A 23,699-nucleotide genomic window follows, 5' to 3' on the forward strand; every position below is an offset into this window, starting at 1 on the left:
TGACCATGTTGACAACGTCAGTAGCTTGTGGTAGTGATAGTGAGATAATTCTTTAACAGCAGTGAATTACCATATCTCATATTTATTTTCTTTGCCGGATCTCGCTATAGCAAGGACAGTGTTTTTATTCATAATAGTACTAACTCATATACATTTACTCGTAATATTTCTTGCCCGATGAGAACTGTTACAATGTAAGTAAATAATACTGGATTAATTTCCACTTAGGTAGTAAGGAATAATAGTAAGTAACAGTTTCGGTTGTCATTGACATAAGCATGTTTCACCGAAAAAAAGTTTTTTGACAACTGACAGTATAAAGCATGGAGCTATGTGGAAAAGATTCCGACCGCTATAGGCGTCAGACACCGGAGTTTTCTGTAATCCAAGACCGCAGAGCGGCGACGTTGCTGTAGACACCAGGATAGCTGGCGTTCGCGCAGCCATTGCCCCATGACACGACGCCGTACTGGGTGGAGTCCACGACCAGGGGACCGCCGCTGTCTCCCTGGCACGCGTCCTTGCCACCTTGCGGGTCTCCGGCGCAGATCATCCTCTCCGTGATTTGCCCACCGTAGCTGACGTTGCACGAGTCACGCGAGACGACGTTCGTGGTGACGGCCTGCAGCTGGCGCGGCGACGTTCCCCCTTCGGACAGGTCTCCCCAGCCAGTGATGGTCACTGCTGTGCCTGCAGCTGGTTCTGAAGTGCCAAGACTGACCGCCTACAACAGTCACAAATTACCATACACTTCACACAATGTGCACGACTACACAGAAATTTAAGCAATACTTCATGTCTTCATACACTACTGGCCATTAAAATTGCTACACTAAGAAGAAATGCAGACAAATATATTATACTAGAACTGACACGTGATTACATTTTCATGCAATTTAGGTGCATCGATCCTGAGAAATCAGTACCCAGAACAACCGCCTCTGGCCGTAATAACGGCCTTGAGGCCTTGATACGCCTGAGCATTGAGTCAAACAGAGCTTGGATGGCGTTTACAGGTGCAACTGCCCATGCAGCTTCAACACGATACCACAGTTCATCAAGAGTAGTGACTGGCGTATTGTGACGGGCCAGTTGCTCGGCCACCAATGACAAGACGTTTTCAGTTGGAGAGAGATCTGGAGAATGTGCTGGCCAGGGCAGCAGCATCTGTAGCACGCTATCTTCGTGGTGTTGCAATTTTAATGGTCGGTAGTGTACTACCCAAATGACGGAAGTGAGTATCTGGAGACTATAGTCATGACTATTATAATTTCACTGACTCCCATAAACGAAGTTGTAATGTATTTAAGTAGTTTAACATTATTTGGAGAGTTATTGAACAAGTTAATACTGAGCTCGTTAATCCACCGTTATAAATGGAACTTATTCTTGGGTAAGTTTACAAACATAAAAACCAACACCCAAAGATATTTTTAACTCCTTACATGTAACCCTAAATGTATTCGTTTTACATTTATTTCTCTGACTTGTGACTGTTAGAAATTCCCTGTATTCTGAAATAGAATTAAATGGAAAATGATACATCTACAAAAGAACCGTGTGTCGTCTGTTCTTGCTATCCTATGTTACATTACTGTAAAACGTCTCATAGAGTATTTGCACCGATGTTACATTAAACAGCGATCGTGTGAGACCCAACTCGCTTTATTTGTTCATGAGACCCGGAAAATATTAGATACAGGCTCCCGGGTAGATGCTATTTTCCTTGACTTCCGGAAGGCGTTCGATACAGTTCCGCACTGTCGCCTGATAAACAAAGTAAGAGCCTACGGAATATCAGACCAGCTGTGTGGCTGGATTGAAGAGTTTTTAGCAAACAGAACACAGCATGTTGTTATCAATGGAGAAACGTCTACAGAAGTTAAAGTAACCTCTGGCGTGCCACAGGGGAGTGTTATGGTTCCACTGCTTTTCACAATATATATAAATGACCTAGTAGATAGTGTCGGAAGTTCCATGCGGCTTTTCACGGATGATGTTGTAGTATACAGAGAAGTTGAACTATGAGAAAATTGTAGCGAAATGCAGGAAGATCTGCAGCAGATTTGCACTTGGTGCAGGGAGTGGCAACTGACCCTTAACATAAACAAATGTAATGTATTGCGAATACATAGAAAGAAGTATCCTTTATTGTATGATTATATGATAGCGGAACAAACACTGGTAGCAGTTACTTCTGTAAAATATCTGGGAGTATGCGTACAGAACGATTTGAAGTGGAATGATCATATAAAATTAATTGTTGGTAAGGCGGGTACCAGGTTGAGATTCATTGTGAGAGTCGTTAGAAAATGTAGTTCATCAACAAAGGAGGTGGCTTACAAAACACTCGTTCGACCTATACTTGAGTATTGCTCATCAGTGTGGGGTCCGTTCCAGGTCGTGTTGACAGAGTAGATAGAGAAGATCCAAAGAAGAGCGGCGCGTTTCGTCACAGGGTTATTTGGTAAGCGTGATAGTGTTACGGAGATGTTTAGCAAACTCAAGTGGCAGACTCTGCAAGAGAGGCGCTCTGCATTGCGGTGTAGCTTGCTGCCCAGGTTTAGAGAGGGTGCGATTTTGGACGAGGTATCGAATATATTGCTTCCTCCTACTTATGCCTCCCGAGGAGATCAGGAATGTAAAATTAGAGAGATTCGAGAGCGCACGGAGGCTTTCCGGCAGCCGTTCTTCCCGCGAACCATACGCGACCTGAACAGAAAAGGGAGGTAATGACAGTGGCACGTAAAGTGCCCTCCGTCACTCACCGTTGGGTGGCTTGCGGAGTGTAAATGTAGATGTAGATGTAAATATATGGTATCTTATACCAGGTACAAAATCGACGATGATATCGAGACAGAACTTTAAATTACACCAAATAAACTGAGGACATTTAATAGAACCACATTTAACACAAACATCAGCGCCAAAATGCCAAGACAAGGAAGTAACAACGAAACGTGCAAACGAATTACAATTATGTCGTGGGTTTCCAACAACACAAGTAGAAAAATACTGCCCCAAATGAAAAATTTTTGCAGAATCGCCGAAATATAGATGTAGCAATATGAGTGAGTAGCAGGTATTGCCTATACAGTCGGCAGCAAAGCCAATTTTAACTGCCGGCGAAAGAGATTTCTTACTAAAAAAAAAAAATCTACTGTTCGTGACAACATTCAAGAACCAACGATTTAATCATAAAAAGAAAAACGAGCAGGGGTTGAGCTCTATATAGAAACAAATATTTTCAGCACCTACTGTGAATATGACATTTGTGTGCTATGTCGATAGTTTTGGCTTTACCGTATTTCGTACACGCTGGTAGTAAATATGTACCTCCAAACACAATCAAGTGTCATTAAAATGGCCTCTTCCATTTGATGGGTACATGGATGCCAAGTGCGTTAAAATAATAACATAATAAAATTAAAATTACTCATAGAAGATTAATTCATTCGTGAGATAAATATAAAAATGAACACTGATCAGGAAATATGAGGGGATTGAAACAGTATGTACACTATTATGCCTGAGCAAGTAGCCGTTACTAAATGCTGCTCTCCACTTCAAAACCACACAGACAAATGACGCTACTTTCCTCAAGATAGTCTGCAAAGCTCTGAAACAACCGTCCGAGCGTTCTAGCAATCAATGATTTTACTTTGGTGTGGAAGCACAGTCATATAAAACATTTTGAAAGACACAACCGCCATTATCTGTGCAGTAGGTTTTATTCTACAACGTAGATTTCGGCCTTAGGCAATGTTCAGTGTTAGAAGTATCAGAAATCATTATACTTATGTTCTACTCAAGCATAATGAATTTGTACAGTCAAATGGCGGTTATATATTTCAAAAAAAGATCTACCAATAATTCAGTTCGTCGACGACAGAAACCCACTCCCGGGACACGGAGTTACTTGTGAACTCTAACGTCCTCATTGTCGGAAAAACTGCTATAGCTACGGATCAGTCCTTCTCCTGCCTATACATTCTCGTGTATGGAAGATGGCGATGCATGTCGCTCCCCGCGCACATTATCCACGTCGGTGCGTCATGGTCAGATTGAGCTGTATGGGCTCCTGTCGAATTTGTTTCGTGACAGCGCTCAGTGTCTTCCACTAAGAGCCACATCAGGGGAAACAAAACGTAATACACGAAGGGTAAGACGGTGTAAGCGGGCAGTATAAGGACCGGGCGTGGGAGTCTTGGAATGACATCTCGGCCAAGTATCAGGAAGCGAGCAGCAATACCCAACGGAATTTGTGAATTAAACCACTAAAAGAAATGGCAGTTGCCCTTGAAGGGCTGTTACACTGCATTTTTCACTTCATTCTGGCTAACTAAACCAGTATAAATTCTACAGCACAGCCGTCCGTTGCCATCCTGAATATCTTATTAAACCTGAGCCATGTATTTTTCCTTAGGTATATATTTTTAAATGTTTGTATTATGTTTGATATGCTCAGCGCCATTCCAACTAGAGACCGTGAGGACACATCTTAGAATTTTTTTAAAGAGATAGAGTTTAAAGAATTTCATGGTTAGAATTATTTTAGGTGTTCCTTTATGCCAATTCAAACTCAGTATCTAACGTTTGTAAAACACATTTACGTGACTTTTCTGTGTCATAATTTAAGAAATTTGCCTTGATGATGAGAAATATTTAGTTGAGGTTCGGTTTATATTTGAAACGCTCCCTTAGCTTCTAGTCTGTTGTAGTTCCCTGAGTGTAAGTGCCCTTCTGTCAATGCTTGTGGTCCTGTTGGGTAATCATGTTACGGCGACTATGCACTCCGAGCTGTGACTGTCTGTGATGGCGCCTGTTTAAACATTCTTCATCTAGATTAGATTTTATATTGTTCTGAAAGATGTTTACTATCAAGATTTAAATAATTTTATTGTAAGTATTATGTAAGGGACCTCTGAAATAAATGCTCCTTGAACAGAGCTGTTTAATTGTGAATGGTGCTTGAAATATGATTCCCGTTTACTTGTGTCCTGACCCACCCATCCAGGAGCTAATGATGTTGATACCAAAGTGGCGCACCTTTTCAGTAGTAGCAGAGAGTGAAAAGTGGTTGACTGTGGTTGGTTAACTCTTCTTCAGGAAACATCAATAACTATTAAAATAAATAAATTTGTCCTTGAGCTTTACTGTGTGTGTGGATAGACTGCCATTCCTCAGGATATTAGTGCAGTAGTAATGGAGCCAAGGCGTTCCCTGCCCATAAAATGATGCAAGCGGGAGCAGCTTATTTATGAACTAACAATTCGTGGTCAGTTCGGAATTTTGTGGAACGTAAAGCACGCTTACAAGTTGTGTTGGACTGCCCATTACAAGATACCATTCACAGAATTGGTGAGGTAGGTTCCTCTTTCGATACTTAAACTCCAGCTCTCTCTGGTGTGTGTGAGAACATTGACCTCTTGGGAACCAGTAACCCCACCTTCAACCAAGTATTTAGAGTTCAAGCTCAGATTAAACGCTCGGTTAACTGATCATTGGATTTGAAACACTTTACGAGTAGTAAGAAGCAGGGAATTGTTATTGAGTGGTTGTTCATCGGAGCCATGGAATTACATATTAGTCTTAAATGTGGGGTGGGCCGATATTGGAATGATGGATCAAGAGGTTTGTCCGATTCCAACAAAGACGAATGAATGAAGTTGCTATGCGGACGAGGGAATTGCGGGTCAACTGGCATCCTTGTCATTTACTGGGATGCAACATCTCACTATGCTCTTACTTCAAGGAATTACAGTTCTATCGGTCTAGGATCGCGGACAAGTAGTGCATGTTTTATGGCTCACTGTCTGTCTCGAGTTTTACATTGGCACACTTGAGATTTATATTAGGTAATCCCTCGGCTTTTTTATGCTTTAACTCAGAGCTCATTGATTAAGAGTGCAACTGCAGTATGATGCAACCAGAGAACAATGGGGGATCTAGGAAAATAATAATTCAGAGAAAAATGACCCCTAAGGTTAGCAGTGAGCTTAGGAATAAAAATTTTGTCGTGCTCAATCTCGTGGTGAGACGCTCGAGCGATATACTGAGGAATCTGCCTCAGATTTGCAAGTAACTAAGTGTGTAGCAGTAACTATACTTTAGAAGGAATGAAGCCAGGTTATCGCTCGCAAGTGATGTTTTCCCAGATACTCACCAGGTTCCTGGATTTAGGCTGAATGGTCTCCAAAACCGAACGTATACCGTTTGCTGATCAGAAGCACTACTTGGCGAAAAACGTTCTTATTACAAGAGATGACAAACAGCATGGGCATAAGGAAGTAGGATCCTGTGCTATGCAATGACAGAAGTTGTTTTCTGTTCTGCAGGCGGGGACACCTCGTACGTGAATGTCCGGCAAGTTGTCAGGGGCCTCCAGAAAGCTGACGCCAGGTAGAACGTCTACTACACAAGACATCAATATCAGCTTCCTTATGTAATAACATTTGTATGAAGTTAAATCATCTTCTCGTCTGTGTCTTACTTGACTCTGGAAGCAGTCCCTCATTACTGGACCATAGCTGGCATTTTATGTACTCTACTGTATGTAAGTTTCCTCTCTCAGAAGCTACGGCATGGAGATATACTGCCGATGGGCAGCTTCTGCTTCTGGTGGGCTGTTTGCCGGGGCTTTGGTGATCAAAGTTTTTCATCGCCAACGAAGCTGATCATAGTTAAGTTTACTGGCTACTTTTCTTTTCGTATGTTGTTTTATTCAGTGAATGCCTTGATTACAGATATTCGCAATAGGTGCTTTTCCTTTTAATTTCCTCCTGGTACGGAGTTCTATTTGTGTTGCTCTCAGTGGCTGCAGGGGGCTGCACGGGTTATCCATGGGGACAGCCACTGTATAGCTCATTTCAGACGCAGTACGAGGTGGTTTGAAATTTAAAACCATGTACAACAACTTGGATGACGTAGTTGTGTTCAGTATGACTTTCCAAGGGTACGTCCACCATTTGGAACCTGATATGCCTCTGAGCCACCGGCTTGACTGCTAAGCCATCTAAATTAAAACTTCCCTGCAGACATTTTCCTTTTTGGCTAATTCGGAGTCAGCCGACGATATTTGGAAAGATTAGAAGTAACGAGCGATTTCCATAGATAATCCCAGGATGGGAGACTACTTTACGAAGCTCGTGATTAATTTTACCCAATTTAACACCCCACTGAAGGAAGAAAATTATCAGTAAGAAGAAATTCAGCGCTCCGGCTTAGATACCATTTTGACGTCGCTCAGTAATCATCCCATCCTGGCCGTACATGCTTTCGAGCGCCCCTTCGTGGTTCAGACGTTTCGAATTTTGGGGTTTCTGCTGTTCTCTTACAAGAACAAGATAGTGGTCGTCGTCCAGTGGCTTACACTTCGAGAGCTCTTTAGCTAATTGAGCTGATGAACTCAGCTTATAAATGGGAGACTCTGGCGGTGATAGCTGACCTGGAAAAATTTAAGCACTATTTAGAGCACATCCAGTACACACTTGAGGATGACAATCAGGCCATAAGCTAGGTCTTCGCCTGTCCTAGAACAATGGGGAGAAGTGGACGGTGGGCTGTACGCATCTCTTAATGTCGATTCCATGTGAAACACAACAAAGGTTTAGACAATCTAATAGCTGATGCACGTCTCAGGGAGCCGAAAGAAATACAGGAGATATAGTTAAGGTTTCGGTCGTATGTACAGAAGTACGAAAACTCTTTGGTAATCTGAAAGAGAAACAGATGCAGGACCCTTCAGTTCAGCAGATCAAAGGAAACTGTTTGCCAAGGAGCAGGTGCGAGGTTATAGTTGAAGGAAAGGCATCGTATGTTATACGACTTAGATTTGCTTACCTGACGAATTAGTGCCCTCGACTTTCGATATTTAGGCATTCGTTGGTTGTAGGGAATTTCGGCATTCATAAAACGATAATGAAGTGCAAAAGGCACATGAAGCGGCTGACCGTAAGCAAAAATATCTACAGATTAGTGGGGTAGAGGGAAAAGTGTAAGGGTACTAATTTCAGTCAACGCATGAGAGCAGTCCTCCGGAGAAGTTGCTTACTGATTAGGTTGGGCTGTTGTCGTGGATCCAGAAGGGAACGCACTGTACTTTCCTTTCTTTAGACGACTTTTTCCGGTTTTTATGGCTCGTTTGCGTCGTGTAGTTTGGAGATTTGGAAATTTGTAGTAAGGTATTACGGGACGAAACCGCTGAGGCCATCGGTCCCCAAGCTTATACACTATGTAATATGTAATCTAAATGAAACTAACTTAAGCTAAGGACGATACACACACCCATGTCCGAGGGAGGACTCGAACTTCTAACGAGGGGGGTTGGGGGTGGGGGGGGGGAGGTCCGCGGACCATGACAACTACTCCACGCGCCGTCGTGTAGTTACTGCCGCCGTAACCGAACGACATTTGTCAAATCAAATTGTTTCCCATCTTTTGCCCTCCTTGAACCTGGTTAGAGATATTGCTTCGGCATTTCTACCTTCGGACTTAAAGGGCTCTGTTTTGAAAGCGCGGTACAATAACGACGATTCCACTCCATCCTCAGCCGTCCTTTGAGGAGAGGATAACCCTAATCTCAAATCTATGTTGACAATATTCCGAGCTCTTATCCGGTACGAAATGGGATATATCCATCCACTGCCTGAGACTAGCATTTAACTTGGTCAATTGTGATGTAATTCGGGTAACGTCCGCGTCCTTGGATTTTAGCTACCCCCTTAATACTGTATTGGTCAGTTTGTGGTCCATGAATGATCTCCCTCCGGACAAAATCACCTGTGAAACTATCCAACAAAAGTGGAGACGAGCCAGTTGCACTACTGATCTGACACACCGAAGACAGGCCCAACGTTATAATAATGGTCAGAATGCATTTAAGGTACAGACCAGGACAAAGTCTTCATCCATATTCTCAGCGCTTGATGGCAGAGTGATGCTGCCATTTCTCGCAAGTTGACACCTTGTTTTGTATGACCTTGCAAGTTGATTTAAGTACTGAATACAGTCGATGTATTTGTTCACAATCTCGTTATAGGCAAGGAATACAGTGTGCATGTCGCCCAGGCGATCGGTGGCTTCTATCGTTGCCTCCAAGTCCTTCCCAAGGGGCAGGCTTTTCTAGCTTTTAGTGAAGGAGGATGAGCCATGCGGACCTCTGTCGACTTGTTTCCCACGAGGCGTCGTTATTTTTGCCTCGGAGACACGCCGAGGAGACTAGAAGACGGTGTAAATGGACAGTATTCGGAACGGCCAGGGGAGTCATGGAATGACGACTCGGCTCGCATGAGAAAGTGACCAGCAGTGCTAGTAGAAGCGTGGCGAACTATGGACACTGTGGGTGTGGGAGTGAATTCTAGGCGGTTGGCCGCCGGGAATCGAGTACTGAATCAGGTGCATGGTTACTGGGATGTACCACATGGCCCTGGCCGATGGAACAGCTCCCTCGGAGTTTCATGCACTCTAATGCCAACGGCCTACATTGGAAATGTGCGTGCGTTAATCCACCTGACAACAGCTGTTTCGGTGAGCAGTTCTATTGTTTGTCTAAAGTGTCGCCACATTCTTACGTGGCTTGTCGATGTATGTCTCAAGTTCAGATTGACTGTGAAATCTGCAATAGTGGGTTGCTCCGTTGATTATAGGAAAAAGTACAATTACAACGAATAATGATTCCTCTCGTGTTTTTGTTCTGCTAGATGTTGCCAATTTGGGTGAATACAACACATGGCATAGGCATGTGTGGCTGGTATTTCGTAACTAACGTTTGAACGTGAAATGAAGTGAAACTTTCTTGGTCTTCGTGTTCATGTTTCACTTTACTTATTAGCAGAAATTAAAATATGTTCTCTTATATAATTGCGGAGAGCAGGGCTGATTCAATCTTTGGTTATCGTTATCTTAAAAATTATTTGGCATCCCCATACTGAGTGAACGGATTAGGACACCTTTCTTGTCTAGAGAAACGTATGTGTTTCATAAGTTGTAAAGCTATTGTCTAGTCTGAATCAGGTTTTTCGGTCATTACAGCCTGTTGTGCTGTAGGTTTAGTTCGTGTTCCGCTAAGTAGTTCAGTTCGCACATCGCAGTTACCACTGAGGAGCTGTTATAAAGCTATTTCGAATTAATTTTGGGTAACCAAATCAGTGTAAATCTTAGCGCACAGCTGGCCGCTTCCATGCTGAATTGCGTATAGTTATTGAACCTACACCTGGTATTTCGTCATGAGTTTACCTTTTTTTGTTATCTGTAATACATTTATTGTAATGAGTGCCATTTTAAGTAGAGGCCTTTTGGAAGCATATTGAATTTTTCTGAAAGAAATTGGTTTAAAAAATTTTAAGGTTTCCATTATTGGAGCCATTCGTTTACGCCAAGCGAAGCTTAGTATCTATATATGTTGTTAATATTTACGTTTGCGGTCGTTTAAGTTTTTAAAGAGTTTAGCTTTCTGGTTCAAATTATTTAGTTGGTGCTGTATTTACGTTTGAAACATAAAAAAAAGATTTTAGTCTGTGGTAGTAGTCTGAATGTGACGGCCCTGTTAAGAATGCCTGTGTTTCTTGTTGTGTGATCCTGTTACGGCGACTGAGCACACCGGGTTGTGACCGTCTGCGATGACGCCTGTTTAATGATTCTTTTTCTAAATTTTATTTCGTATTCTTCTGTAAAATGTTTACTATCATGAAACTAAATAATTTCATTGTACGGAACGTGCAAGAAAGCTTTTAAAATAAATATGTATTGATATTCGCTATTTAATAGTGAATGGTGCTTGAAATTTAATTTCCACTTACTTGTTGTGGCCTGGCCCTCCAACCCAACAGCTAATTATGCTGACGCCAAAGTGGCGCACCATTCAAACGGCTGTTGACACCACTTCACTAAGGTTTGAAGTGATACTGTATTTGGTCAATGTAACACCAGAACTGCGCGGTGAATTTGTGTCCAAACTAGATGTTTTGCCTACACGAGTCGCACTGTGCCATGTACTTCAATTTCGGACTACGTTTCCAGTTGCCGCACTATAGTATTCCCACCCTGTGATGCACTTGTTTACGCCACGCAGCGGATTTGCGTCTGCAGGAAACGCAGAACATAGACTCTCTTTTGACAATACGTCACTGTTGTGTTGCGGTCTTAAAGTGGAACTCTTATTTTGAAGTGCCCCCCCTCCCTTTTTACAATAGTAGAATCTTCAAATGGAAAGCATTGTTATTTGATCTTTCCCGAAATACTATAGTTTAATATCTTATTTTATATGTATTAACGAAACGAGTGCTACAATTAGCACTGTTTAAGTGGTTTGGTAGGGAAAAAACAGCGGAGCAATACAAGAAAGCTTGAAACGGTACTGTATGTACCGTTCCATGATTAAATACGATGTTTTGCAATCGTACCATCTTAAAAGGACAGCATAATCGATAGATATTCACGGTTGTGGCCACTTGCCGCTTTTCTCTCTCTCGCACCGCAGCCCCACCACGGGCGCCACGAAGCTCCCATGATGGAGGATGGAACGTTGATTTATTATGTTGTAGAATATCTATTATGGTGTAGAATATTTATTTAATGTTAATATGTTCACGCACGTGAAATATCCCTTACAACCTATTCCCATCCTTCCTGAAGCGATGTCAGCCGTTAGTTTGGAAGCAGACAACTCTTGGTAGACTTTAGTAGTGCCAACTTTGTGTCCTTTGGTTTGAGTGGCAGAGATTGACCACAGGCAAATCTTTGTCTAAGAGAATATGAGAACATAGGGTTTAGCGGGGAGAGGTTGGTCAGGCTACTCCCTCTACCGAATAGCAGAGGATCTCAGGAGCTCCGCCATGGTAAGGGGCTGTTCTGCGAAGAAAGGGTAAGCGAGTGGACGTGCCTTCAGCATGTCCGTCTCGATTGGTAATGGAAAAAGGTATTGGAATAGTGGATATTTGTGACTAACCCACTCTATTTCAGCCCAGCGTTGAATAGGGACACCAGTGATTGCGTTCATGGTTATTTTGATTATTTTCTGATGTATGATTTTAGTGTATTGAGAGTGATATATGTATGTCTTTGTGTTCACTCCACGGGGTAGCCAACGTTAGGCTTATGTAGTCAAAATGTCCATCAATACGGTAGAGTTAGGTAACAAACCGTGTGACTTTCAATTTATTTGTGTTAGGAATTTTGGAAGGGTTTATTGATGTTTAATGTGTGTTTTCTGTGTACAAATAGGGGCCACGTGCTACACGTGTGGCGAACTAGTAACAAGGCAGCTACGCTCGCCTATAGAGAAACTCGAGTAGATGCAATAGATTATTTAAATAAACTGCTACCACCTCACGGTACAGGCATTTACACAGTTTCAACCGTTTGATTAAAATCTTGCAAGCATGTGGAAAGCCACTTTGAACCAACGTGGTCATAGCCACCACGTGCACATGCAGTATCGTTTGATACTGGCTAAATTATAACTGAAGTTGCAATACAGTACAGAGCAGGAGTACAGAAAAGAAAGCTTTATCGTCTAATGCCAAGCCGATCTCACCCCATTGCATGCTAGTATTGAATCTGTGCGCTAGGTGCAAGTGTGAGCTCTTGTCTATCCCGTCCTATGTGTTTTAATATTAAAGTAGCGGGAAAATTACTAGTGGCTGATGAGATGCAATCCCGTCTGTTATGAATTCCACCTTTCCCAGAAATAGCGTGCGTGTTGCGCGCAGTTGTGTAAAGTAATAAGAGACTTCACCTCCACCTAGCATTATATTAAATTATGAAAGAAACAAATCAAATTTATTCAGAATAAGATCAGTATGCTATGCTTGAACAAACCCGATACCCCTTTAGCAATATTAATGGCACAGACTGCCAATAGGTATGCTGCGTTCTATGAGGGAAAACTCCTTCAAAGTTCCCTTTAAAAGAATCCGTTGCGTATTATTCGTGTTTAATATCCACACCCATAGAGGGCTGTAACACAGATGAAGAGGTTTCTGAGAACCTATGATATAAAAAAATTAAAATTTCCATAAACATACCTACAACTGAGAATAGATAATTTCCCCACAAACAGATAACTTTTAATGTAGGTAAATTCTGCCAGAATCTGTTTCACGTAATATACCCCCCGCGACGGTCCCTTTTCAAGCTACACTAGAATTGTTAACGGAAATGAACAGTGAAAATTAACAAAAACTGTCCAAAATGATGGAATAAACTGCGGTCAAGCCCGTGGACAAATTGTCATTTATTACTTGAACTAACTAATGTTTCGTGAGGAGCAGTAATGTAAATAACGTTTCTGTAATGAATGTTTGTATTGTGAAGCTGCACTAAGTGTTGCACACAGTACCTGTACATTACTGTCGAAGGAGAAGGAGCCGGATATCTCGACGACAGCGATGTCAAAGTCAGCGGTAGCGAAAGAGAATCCGTCGTGTTCAACATAACCCGCTGCGTCGTACACCGTGCCGCCGCTTTCGCGTATGGAAGTGCCGGCTCTCACGGAGAACAGAACAGTCGGGAGGGAGTCGACGCAGTGCGCCGCAGTCAGCACCCAAGTGGGGCTGATGATGGAGCCGCCACAGCCGTGGAATCCCAACACCTGCAGCGAGATCTGCCACGGGTACTGCGAGATGTCCACGGGCTCCCCACCCACTATGCGGGGCCCTGGGCGGGGTCCGAACCACGGACCCCTCGGGGAGGGCGCTGCGCTGCAGACGGCAGCCAACGCGCACAGTGCGAGGCCTAGTTTCAACATCGCAAAGGCCTCCTATGCGTAAGCTGTGTCAATCGGGGCCCATATATCCTCTTATCGCTCTGCTTATCTGGTACCGCTTAAATGTGAAATCAGATAATATCTCTACGAAGGTCAAAGGTAGTTCGTATCGCCAAGTTTACGTTGGTGATATTATCGCTGTGTGTTCTTCACAGATTTGAAACGCATGATCTTGTGGAATTTCTCAGAAACTTGTGTTGTGAAGCACTCCATACTGCAAAGCATCCGAAGGATTGACGTCAGATAGTGGAGTTAATTCAGTCCTACTTAAGAAACGCGTTGCTGCGTGACAAATACAAAAGCTGATCTGAAAAAAAAAAACACATAATGTGAACGGACGTCAGATTTTTCAGGAAACATAATGTGGCGTTTGACAGGAAGTGCGAATGGGTAGGCCGGCCGAAGTGGCCGTGCGGTTAAAGGCGCTGCAGTCTGGAACCGCGAGACCGCTACGGTCGCAGGTTCGAATCCTGCCTGGGGCATGGATGTTTGTGATGTCCTTAGGTTAGTTAGGTTTAACTAGTTCTAAGTTCTAGGGGACTAATGACCTCAGCAGTTGAGTCCCATAGTGCTCAGAGCCATTTTTTTTTGCGAATGAGTAAATTTCTTAGACATGATGCGTTGGCAGGGTGATACGCACTGGAGCAAACTTTGCACCAGGCACAGATCATCTAAGACTCTCTCGACATTTGGTAAACAGTTTTAACGATATCACGTCTTCATACAGTTTCGTCAGCGAACCGCCGCATAGAAATAAACACATTATGAGATAGGTTATTTGTATAGAGTATATAAAAATGATATATACAAAAAACCATAAAGAAACACATTTGTTATAATATTTTTACTATCAAAAACAGTCTTGATCACAATTTATTTAATACGGTGACCAGTTTCGACCACTACTGTGGTCAGCGTAATAAATAAATTGTGATCAAGACTGTTTTTGATAGTAAATATTTGTTTCGGATTCATCACTATTCACTCTAACACTGTATTCAAAAGTAAATACTTCTGTTATAAGACTATAATATCACAAGTGCACCGATTTTATCCTAGAGACCCATGAATATTTTGGCGCTACTGATATTCAGAGGGGTTATTCAGACAGCCTGGTTTAGATATGATGATAAATGTGGTGTCACCGCCGGACACCACACTTGCTAGGTGGTAGCCTTTAAATCGGTGCGGTCCCTTAGAATACGTCGGACCCGCGTGTCGCCAATTTCGGTGATTGCAGACCGAGCGCCGCCACACGGCAGGTCTTGTCTAGAGAGACTCCCTAGCACTCGCCCCAGTTGGACAGCCGACTTTGCTACCGATGGTTCACTGTCTACATACGCTCTCATTTGCAGAGACGATAGTTCAGCATAGCCTTCAGCTACGTCATTTGCTACGACCTACAAAGGCGCCATATTCAGTTACTATGTATTCTGAACACATAATATTATAAATTATGTACCGTCAAGAGCGACGTTCATCATTAATCGATTAAAGTAAAGTATCAAACTACACTCCTGGAAATGGAAAAAAGAACACATTGACACCGGTGTGTCAGACCCACCATACTTGCTCCGGACACTGCGAGAGGGCTGTACAAGCAATGATCACACGCACGGCACAGCGGACACACCAGGAACCGCGGTGTTCGCCGTCGAATGGCGCTAGCTGTGCAGCATTTGTGCACCGCCGCCGTCAGTGTCAGCCAGTTTGCCGTGGCATGCGGAGCTCCATCGCAGTCTTTAACACTGGTAGCATGCCGCGACAGCGTGGACGTGAACCGTATGTGCAGTTGACGGACTTTGAGCGAGGGCGTATAGTGGGCATGCGGGAAGCCGGGTGGACGTACCGCCGAATTGCTCAACACGTGGGGCGTGAGGTCTCCACAGTACATCGATGTTGTCGCCAGTGGTCGGCGGAAAGTGCACGTACCTGGGACCGGACCGCAGCGACGCACGGATGCACGCCAAGACCGTAGGATCCTACGCAGTGCCGTAGGGGACCGCACCGCCACTTCCCAGCAAATTAGGGACACTGTTGCTCCTGGGGTATCGGCGAGGACCATTCGCAACCGTCTCCATGAAGCTGGGCTACGGTCCCGCACACCGTTAGGCCGTCTTCCGCTCACGCCCCAACATCGTGCAGCCCGCCTCCAGTGGTGTCGCGACAGGCGTGAATGGAGGGACGAATGGAGACGTGTCGTCTTCAGCGATGAGAGTCGCTTCTGCCTTGGTGCCAATGATGGTCGTATGCGTGTTTGGCGCCGTGCAGGTGAGCGCCACAATGAGGACTGCATACGACCGAGGCACACAGGGCCAACACCCAGCATCATGGTGTGGGGAGCGATCTCCTACACTGGCCGTACGCCACTGGTGATCGTCGAGGGGACACTGAATAGTGCACGGTACATCCAAACCGTCATCGAACCCATCGTTCTACCATTCCTATACCGGCAAGGGAACTTGCTGTTCCAACAGGACAATGCACGTCCGCATGTATCCCGTGCCACCCAACGTGCTCTAGAAGGTGTAAGTCAACTACCCTGGCCAGCAAGATCTCCGGATCTGTCCCCCATTGAGCATGTTTTGGGACTGGATGAAGCGTCGTCTCACGCGGTCTGCACGTCCAGCACGAACGCTGGTCCAACTGAGGCGCCAGGTGGAAATGGCATGGCAAGCCGTTCCACAGGACTACATCCAGCATCTCTACGATCGTCTCCATGGGAGAATAGCAGCCTGCATTGCTGCGAAATGTGGATATACACTGTACTAGTGCCGACATTGTGCATGCTCTGTTGCCTGTGTCTATGTGCCTGTGGTTCTGTCAGTGTGATCATGTGATGTATCTGACCCCAGGAATGTGTCAATAAAGTTTCCCCTTCCTGGGACAATGAATTCACGGTGTTCTTATTTCAATTTCCAGGAGTGTAATTCCGTACGCTTTTTTGAATTCTAATTCTTGTCATGTTCCAGACCTCACGTCAGTATAGTCCTTCCCTCCTCACGCCAGTCTGCGTGAGCTAAAACACGTGCATTTCGGCCTCCACTAGTAACACGGTGTTGGCTCTTCTGCAAACACAACAATGAAAATACCCTTCGCTGACATTAATGCATAGACGGGATCAGCCTGCTTTCAGAAAACTACAAGACGTGTCTGAGAGTTGGAAAATGAGAAGATAACTCGTATGTTTCATCATCAGAATTTGCAGGAAATGAGTCGGCTGCTAGAGGAGGGTACTGGGTCTTTCTCCTTGAAGTATTACCCTGAATGTTGGAGACAGTCCTGCTATCATACAGGTAAAGTTGATGGTTCCAACGTGACGGCGCCGCTCGCAACTCTGCCTTTGACAACAGAGATCGTTTAGACAATGTTTCCCGCAAATCTTGGATTGGGAGGAGTGGGCCCGTGTTGTGGCCAGAACGTTCTACCGACCTCACTCCTTTGGATTTCTTTCTGTGGGGCAAGTGGGTCGTATGTTGTACGAGATACCAACACACACTCCAGAAGAGCCGGTTGGCCGAAGAAACAGCCATTTTAGTGAAATATGTGATTGCGCTCTGAGCGTATATGTGAATTCCAGTGTTCAGTCGTTCAAGAAATATTACCATTAAATTGTGCGCATTGACAGTTTTGTTACAAACAAAGTGTCTATTTTTATCTGCTTCAGGACTCTACAAATTGGTACACACACACTCACCTCCGTAGCCGAGGTCGCTAACGCACACTTGTAGCGTAGTGTCCTTAATCACCTGGATTTGCGCCAGTGTCCTGGATTAAAATACAAAGAACGTGGACGTGAAGCTCGGAAAACCCGTTGGTGCTATTTGATCAAACTTATTGTGACACTGTACTCGTTACTCAAGTGTTCTTCTGGATGGTGCAGTTGGCTCCATCGAAAAGCGAAAGTGGAAGAGCTCTTTTGAACGAGAGGATATAAGGCCAATGGTCTAGCGTGGTCGTTCCCCGGACTTAAATCACATCTAGCACATGTTGGATGTGTTGGGGAGCCGTACTGCAGCACATCCACACGTACCAACCTCCGTCCAGTAGTTGTCAGCCGCACTTGTAAAGAAAACTAGCGCGCTACCACAATGTGGCCAGTATTGGATCACGTTGCAAGCATGAATTGCCATCCGTCGTGATCATACACCATATTAAGAACCATGCCCAGCCATTATTAATGTCCTGGGTACATTCATGAGCCAAGGTGGTTTTAGTGTAATTTTTGTCTTTGAATAAACTTGCCATTCCTGTTTGTCTCACCGAGTATTTATTTCAGATACTTGCTGTACTACATGCGTCATTCCTGTTTATCTCATTGTGAATTTATTTTAGTTCCCCTGCTGTACTATGCTGTATGAGTTCTTTCTGTGAATGGTCCAGGTTTCGTCGAGGTATGTTACTTGGCAGTGACACATCATTCGAAACTTAGTTTCGTCGTTACGTTTTGCACACCACTGTCTTAAAAGGCTCCGGTGAGACCAGGAAATGCAATTACTAGTACATACATTAAATTATCTAGCACAAGACGGTAAGGAAGATCTATTAGACGTGGAACGAAAATGAATATGTCGCAGTACGGCGATGGGCATAGGAACGAGTGAACAGTTCTGATTTAGATCCTAAAGACTTAGTCAACAATAGGTTGGTAGGCATCCGGACAGCAAACTCACTGTCTCCTTCTGTCTGGTTCCTCTCTGTCTCCATTGATAACTCACTGACTGATCGATCTCTTACTCAATAAAGCTACACACTAATTTTATATTGTCTAATGACCGACCAGCAGCAGTTCCTGCTTGGCATATTTTAAAATCATCTCCCACTCTCCTCCAGGTAATTTTCTCCCTGTCATATTTTCTTTAAGAGTGGTGGGCTTAGTTTTCTGTCCCACCTAATAAACGCTCGAGACTGCGCTACCACGCCTCCCAGTCTTCGTAGAAGTTGAAAATTTTCGGTCTTGCTGTGGCTGGCTTCGTCCCAGAAACTGCAACGCCACTCTCATGTGTTCTGTGTTGTGGTAATTCAGTTTCAGGCTGCAGTTCCCTAGTGGATCGCTTGAAGTGTTTGTCTGCGTTACTGAGTTGCCAAGAAAGAGGCGACCAAATAAGAAAACACTTTTATTTGTGCCACGAATGCCTGTGCTTTGCTTTGAGTTTGTATCCCTCCTGCTGTTCATCATAAACGGGGCAACCTTTCAAGAGCGAAGCAAACACTTTAGTTAAGCCGAGCCTCTCTCACTTTTGGAAAACTGCAGCTTAGGGCTTCAGCATCCGCTGATATTCTGAGTGACTGGCGGCAAAGTATCACAATATTATGAGTATTAACAGTGCTGTCGTGCACAAGTTGAACACTGATACATGGAGCAGGATATAATTTATGTGAAGAGTGTTTCTTATGTTAGGCTGCGTGGACTCACAGCTGCTCGCATTACCGACCACAAAGGAAGGAGCTACAAATGTTGACGAGACCAGTGTCGGAGTCCACAGAGGGGGCAGAGAGTCTTCGATGTGGAATCTAATTTGTGCCACTGCTTTTGCTTGTGGCGTGTATGTGCAAACTCGCACCGAGAGAGACAAAAGCGGGATGTAAACGAGATACTATGCCAACGTGGCGACCCACGTGGGTCTTCCAATGGAGCTGCCTCAGTTGTGGGTGTCGCACAGCACAAGCAAGAACTGCTGAAGTGCACGGAGGTGTCTAAGAGTCTCTCCGCGCACTATACAAAGTACTGGCAGAAGTCTGAATCAGAGTGGTCTCGGGGAGGGCGCAGCGGCGCAGAGAGCAACCTAGAAGCAGAAGGGCTTCAGTATGTGGAAAACCCGCTGTGCAAAAGCCGTATCGATCACGGCATTTACTATCACTTATCTCTCTTGTTATCTTAGACTCTCATCTCCCTGTTTATCTCAGATCCTACACTTAATTGCGAAAAGAGTTTACATCTTTAAGAAAATCAAGCGTAATCAGTCTTGCTCAATTGATCTTGATGAAACAGCCGTTGTGATAACAATCACAAATTTTAGAAGCTCCTTCTTAGTATGGCGAAATAGCACCCACTCGTTGCGTTACAAAACACTCAATACTGTTAGGCATATCAAACTTTGACAACTACTTGCCAGTGATTACTAGCCCAATGGAGAGGAATTATTCCCAGAGTGGCCGAGCGGTTCTAGGCGCTACAGTCTGGAACCGCGCTACCGCTACGGTCGCAGGTTCGAATCCTGCCTCGAGCATGGATGTGTGTGCTGTCCTTAGGTTAGTTAGGTTTAAGTAGTTCTAAGTTCTAGGGGACTGATGACCTCATATATTAAGTCCCATAGTGCTCTGAGCCATTCACACTCGAGAAAAGTGCAGCTACGTGACAAATAAATACTCGAACCGATACGGAGAGGAGATGTTTGGTGTTCTCTGAATGACGGAAAAATTTTATTAACCTATGAAGTGAGAAAAACTTCTTACAATACCTGTGAAACTGTAACTGTTAATGTGCTCACAATGTTCGTCGAGTCTCAGTCATACAGTGAAGCCGGTCACAAGATGGATAGTTTCAATTCATCTGTTCCCACTGAAATGGTTATGTTGAAAAATCTTCAAATAAGTGAGTTTACGTTTCTGGGTGTTTTCTGATCTGCTGTAGTCGTCATTGTTACTGCAGTTCTAAATGAATTGTCAATGGACGTCGTGAAAAGTACAATCTTGATGCGATTATTGGCCAAGGTGCTACACGATTTTCCTTAACGAGAGAATATGAATGAAGGAAATTACAGCCAGTCACAGGAAGTGGGGAAACATAAGTTTAAAAATATATCAAATGGGGAGAGTAATCCCAAAATATTTCGGGCAAAGACAAATATTAGCCAGGTCGTTGATGCATAGCTTAGACCCAGGACTACACTAATTTGTAGCGGCACCACCGTTTAGGATTTAGAAAAGATATCTGAATGGTGTGAAAAGTGGCAGTTGACCCTAAATAACGAAAAGAGTGAGGTCATCAACATGAGTGCTTAAAGGAACTCGTTTCCTTCGGTTACACGATAAATCAGTCTAATCTAAAAGCCATAAATTCAACTAAATACTTAGGTATTACAATTACGAACAACTTAAATTGGAAGGAACGCATAGAAAATGTTGTGAAGAAGGCTAACCAAAGGCTGCGTTTTACTGGCAGGACACTTGTAACAGTATTACTAAGGAGACTGCCTACACTACACTTGTCCGTCCTCTTTTAGAATAATGCTGCACGGTGTGTGATTCTTACCAGATAGGACTGACGAAATATATCGAAAAAGTTCAAAGAATACATCATGTTTTGTATAATCGTGAAATATGGGAGAGAGTGTAACAGAAATGATACAGGATTTGAGCCGGAAATCATTAAGAGAAAGGCGTTTTTAATTGCGACGGAATCTTCTCACGATATTCCAATCACCGACTTTCTTCTCCAAATGCGAAAATATTTAGTTGACACCGACCTACATGGGGCGGAATGATCACCACGATAAAATAAGGGAAATCAGAGCTCGTACAGAAAGATATGGGTGCTCATTCTTTGCGCGCGCTATACGAGATTGGAATAATAAAGAATTGTGAAGGTGGTTCGATGAACCCTATGCCAGGCACTTAAATGTGATTTGCAGAATATCGATGTAGATGTAGATGTAGAAGTTAGTTTTGTGCAATATTCGGAGCACAAGTTACAGCCAGGTGAGGGCCGGATTGCAGTGAGTTACTTATACCAACAGTTGCGAAGTAGAATAGACGCCACAGGGGCGTGAAATTGCTAAAAGAGTGTACGTAGCCTTTCTGCATGTCGAAAATCACAGGCAGAAGGGACCCACTGGCCAACCTAGCGTGTTACGAGTAAGTGACGCGAAGCGGCGCGTATGTCAAAACAGAGGCACACAGTCGCGTATAAATAGGTGCGGGTTTCTAACGAGATTCATTCAAGTGTGGCAGCTCTCCTAGCTCAGACCGCCGAGTCAACTGCCGGCATCCTGACGACGCCGCAACTCCGCTGGCGTATGAGGCCGACACACAGTGAGTGCATGGGTCGCTAAGGCAACCATTCCGTGCGAAGCCGTTTCGCAGACAGCGAAGTGGGTGACCTCAGCATTGCGGGACCTGGTGACGCAGACCGAGGGGAATACAGCACTGCAGTTGGAAAAAGCTATCACTTGGAAAGCTTGGACGAGTTTTAATACGGTGCCTTCTACATCTTCCCGCTACATTTGGTCATACTTACACATTCTGTGGCAGAAGCTCCGACTGCAGATTCGTGAGTTTAATCAGCCTGTGGCGTACGATGAATTAAGCTCGACTAGTCACTTATTGACACACACACATCAAAATAAAAGTTTTGCATCACCTCGGTTACAAAAAATCCCACCCTGTACAGAAAATTGGAATAGAGATCAAAATAAAAAATAATTTCGCCCTATTTATTATTCATGAAAACCACACACTGCATGTAGCACCACCACACAGCGAGACCTTCAGAGGTGGCGGTCCAGACTGCTGCCCACACCGGTATCTCTAATACACAGAACACGTCCTCTTGCATTGATGCATGCCTGTATTTGTTGTGGCATATTATCCACAAGTTTATCAAGGCACTGTTGGTCCAAATTGTCCCACTCCTCAACGGCAATTAGGCGTAGATCCCTCAGAGTGGTTGGTGGTTCTCTTCGTCGGTAAACAGCCCTTTTCGATCTATCCCAGGCATGTTCAATAGGGTTCATGTCTGGATAACATGCTGGCCACTCTAGTCAAGCGGTGTCGTTATCATGAAGGAAGCCATTCACAAGATGTACATGATGGGGTCGCGAATTGTAGTCCATGAAGACGAATGCCTTGCCAATAAGCTGCCGATATGGTTTCACTAGCAGTTGGAGGATGTCATTCACGTATCGTACAGCAATACAGTTTCAATGATAGAGACATTATTGCCTATAGCACCTTTCAGATATGTGAGGTGTGCAATAGAGACATCGGAAGATTATATGGTTACCATGCCTTTGGTTCTAAGGAACTTTATGTATACTAGCATCATTATTATACAAAGTAAAATTCAGAACACATCCTCAAAAAACTGAAGGACCATGCAAAACCACTTGTCCATTTACACCATTTTCAGTGCTCACCTCAATGTTATCTTCAGCTTTATGCACTGTAAGGCGCTATCCCCACCGCCCTCCCCTACATTCCGCTCAAACGCCTCAAGTCACTAGTAGTAATGAGAGCACAGAGATGCCTCACACGAAAAGCATCCCACAGTGTCCCAACGAGCAACAACACCAAGAACAATCGCTTGTCGGTTTTTGGCAAGATCAATGTGTAGTTTTTTTAGAATAGATAAGGGCATAAGGATAAGGAAGGGAACTTTATTTAATTTCTACAACAGTGAGTTAGATCACCAATAACTTTAATCTTATAACAATTAAGTACTCGTCTTACGCAAGCACACAGAGATGCCGCGTTATTAGAGGAGGAGAAGGCACCCGCAACTTACAGTCCACAAAGCTGTAGATAGCATCAAGATGAGCACTGAAAGTGGTGTCAATGGACAAGTGTTTTTGCATGGTCCTTCAGTTTTTTGAGTTTGTGTTCAGAATTTTACTTTGTATAATAATGATGTTAATACACATGGTAATGGATGGGTTACTGTAGCTGCAGTATGGTATCCAGAAGACAAAGTGTCCAAAGCAGGAGGACTAGAGAATTTAAATTACAGAGACATTGTTGCCTGTCGCATCTTTCAGATACGTGAGGTGCACAACAGAGACATTGGAAAATCGTAATATTTGTCCACCATGCCTTTGGTTGTTAGGACGAGAAACCATAGCAAAATAAATGAGTCTGAGTCTGCGTGTGTATGCGTAAAAGGCGTACTGAATTGTTATAAAATCAAAGTTATTGGTGATCTACCTCATTATTGTAG

The 23,699-nt window shown here is 43.9% G+C and overlaps 1 protein-coding gene across 1 annotated transcript; it reads right to left on the reverse strand.

The window, feature by feature from the left end:
* Nucleotides 1–361: 361 nt before the first annotated feature.
* On the reverse strand, nt 362–13,747 carry LOC124788479 (trypsin delta-like). The gene is made up of 2 exons (XM_047255749.1): nt 13,340–13,747; nt 362–724 (listed from the first exon to the last, which is right to left on the reverse strand). Exons 1-2 carry the CDS (start codon nt 13,745–13,747, stop codon nt 362–364), a joined length of 771 nt encoding a protein of 256 aa, XP_047111705.1.
* Nucleotides 13,748–23,699: the final 9,952 nt, after the last annotated feature.

The sequence above is a fragment of the Schistocerca piceifrons genome, chromosome 3 (assembly GCF_021461385.2).
Source record: "Schistocerca piceifrons isolate TAMUIC-IGC-003096 chromosome 3, iqSchPice1.1, whole genome shotgun sequence".
Lineage (NCBI taxonomy): Eukaryota > Metazoa > Arthropoda > Insecta > Orthoptera > Acrididae > Schistocerca > Schistocerca piceifrons.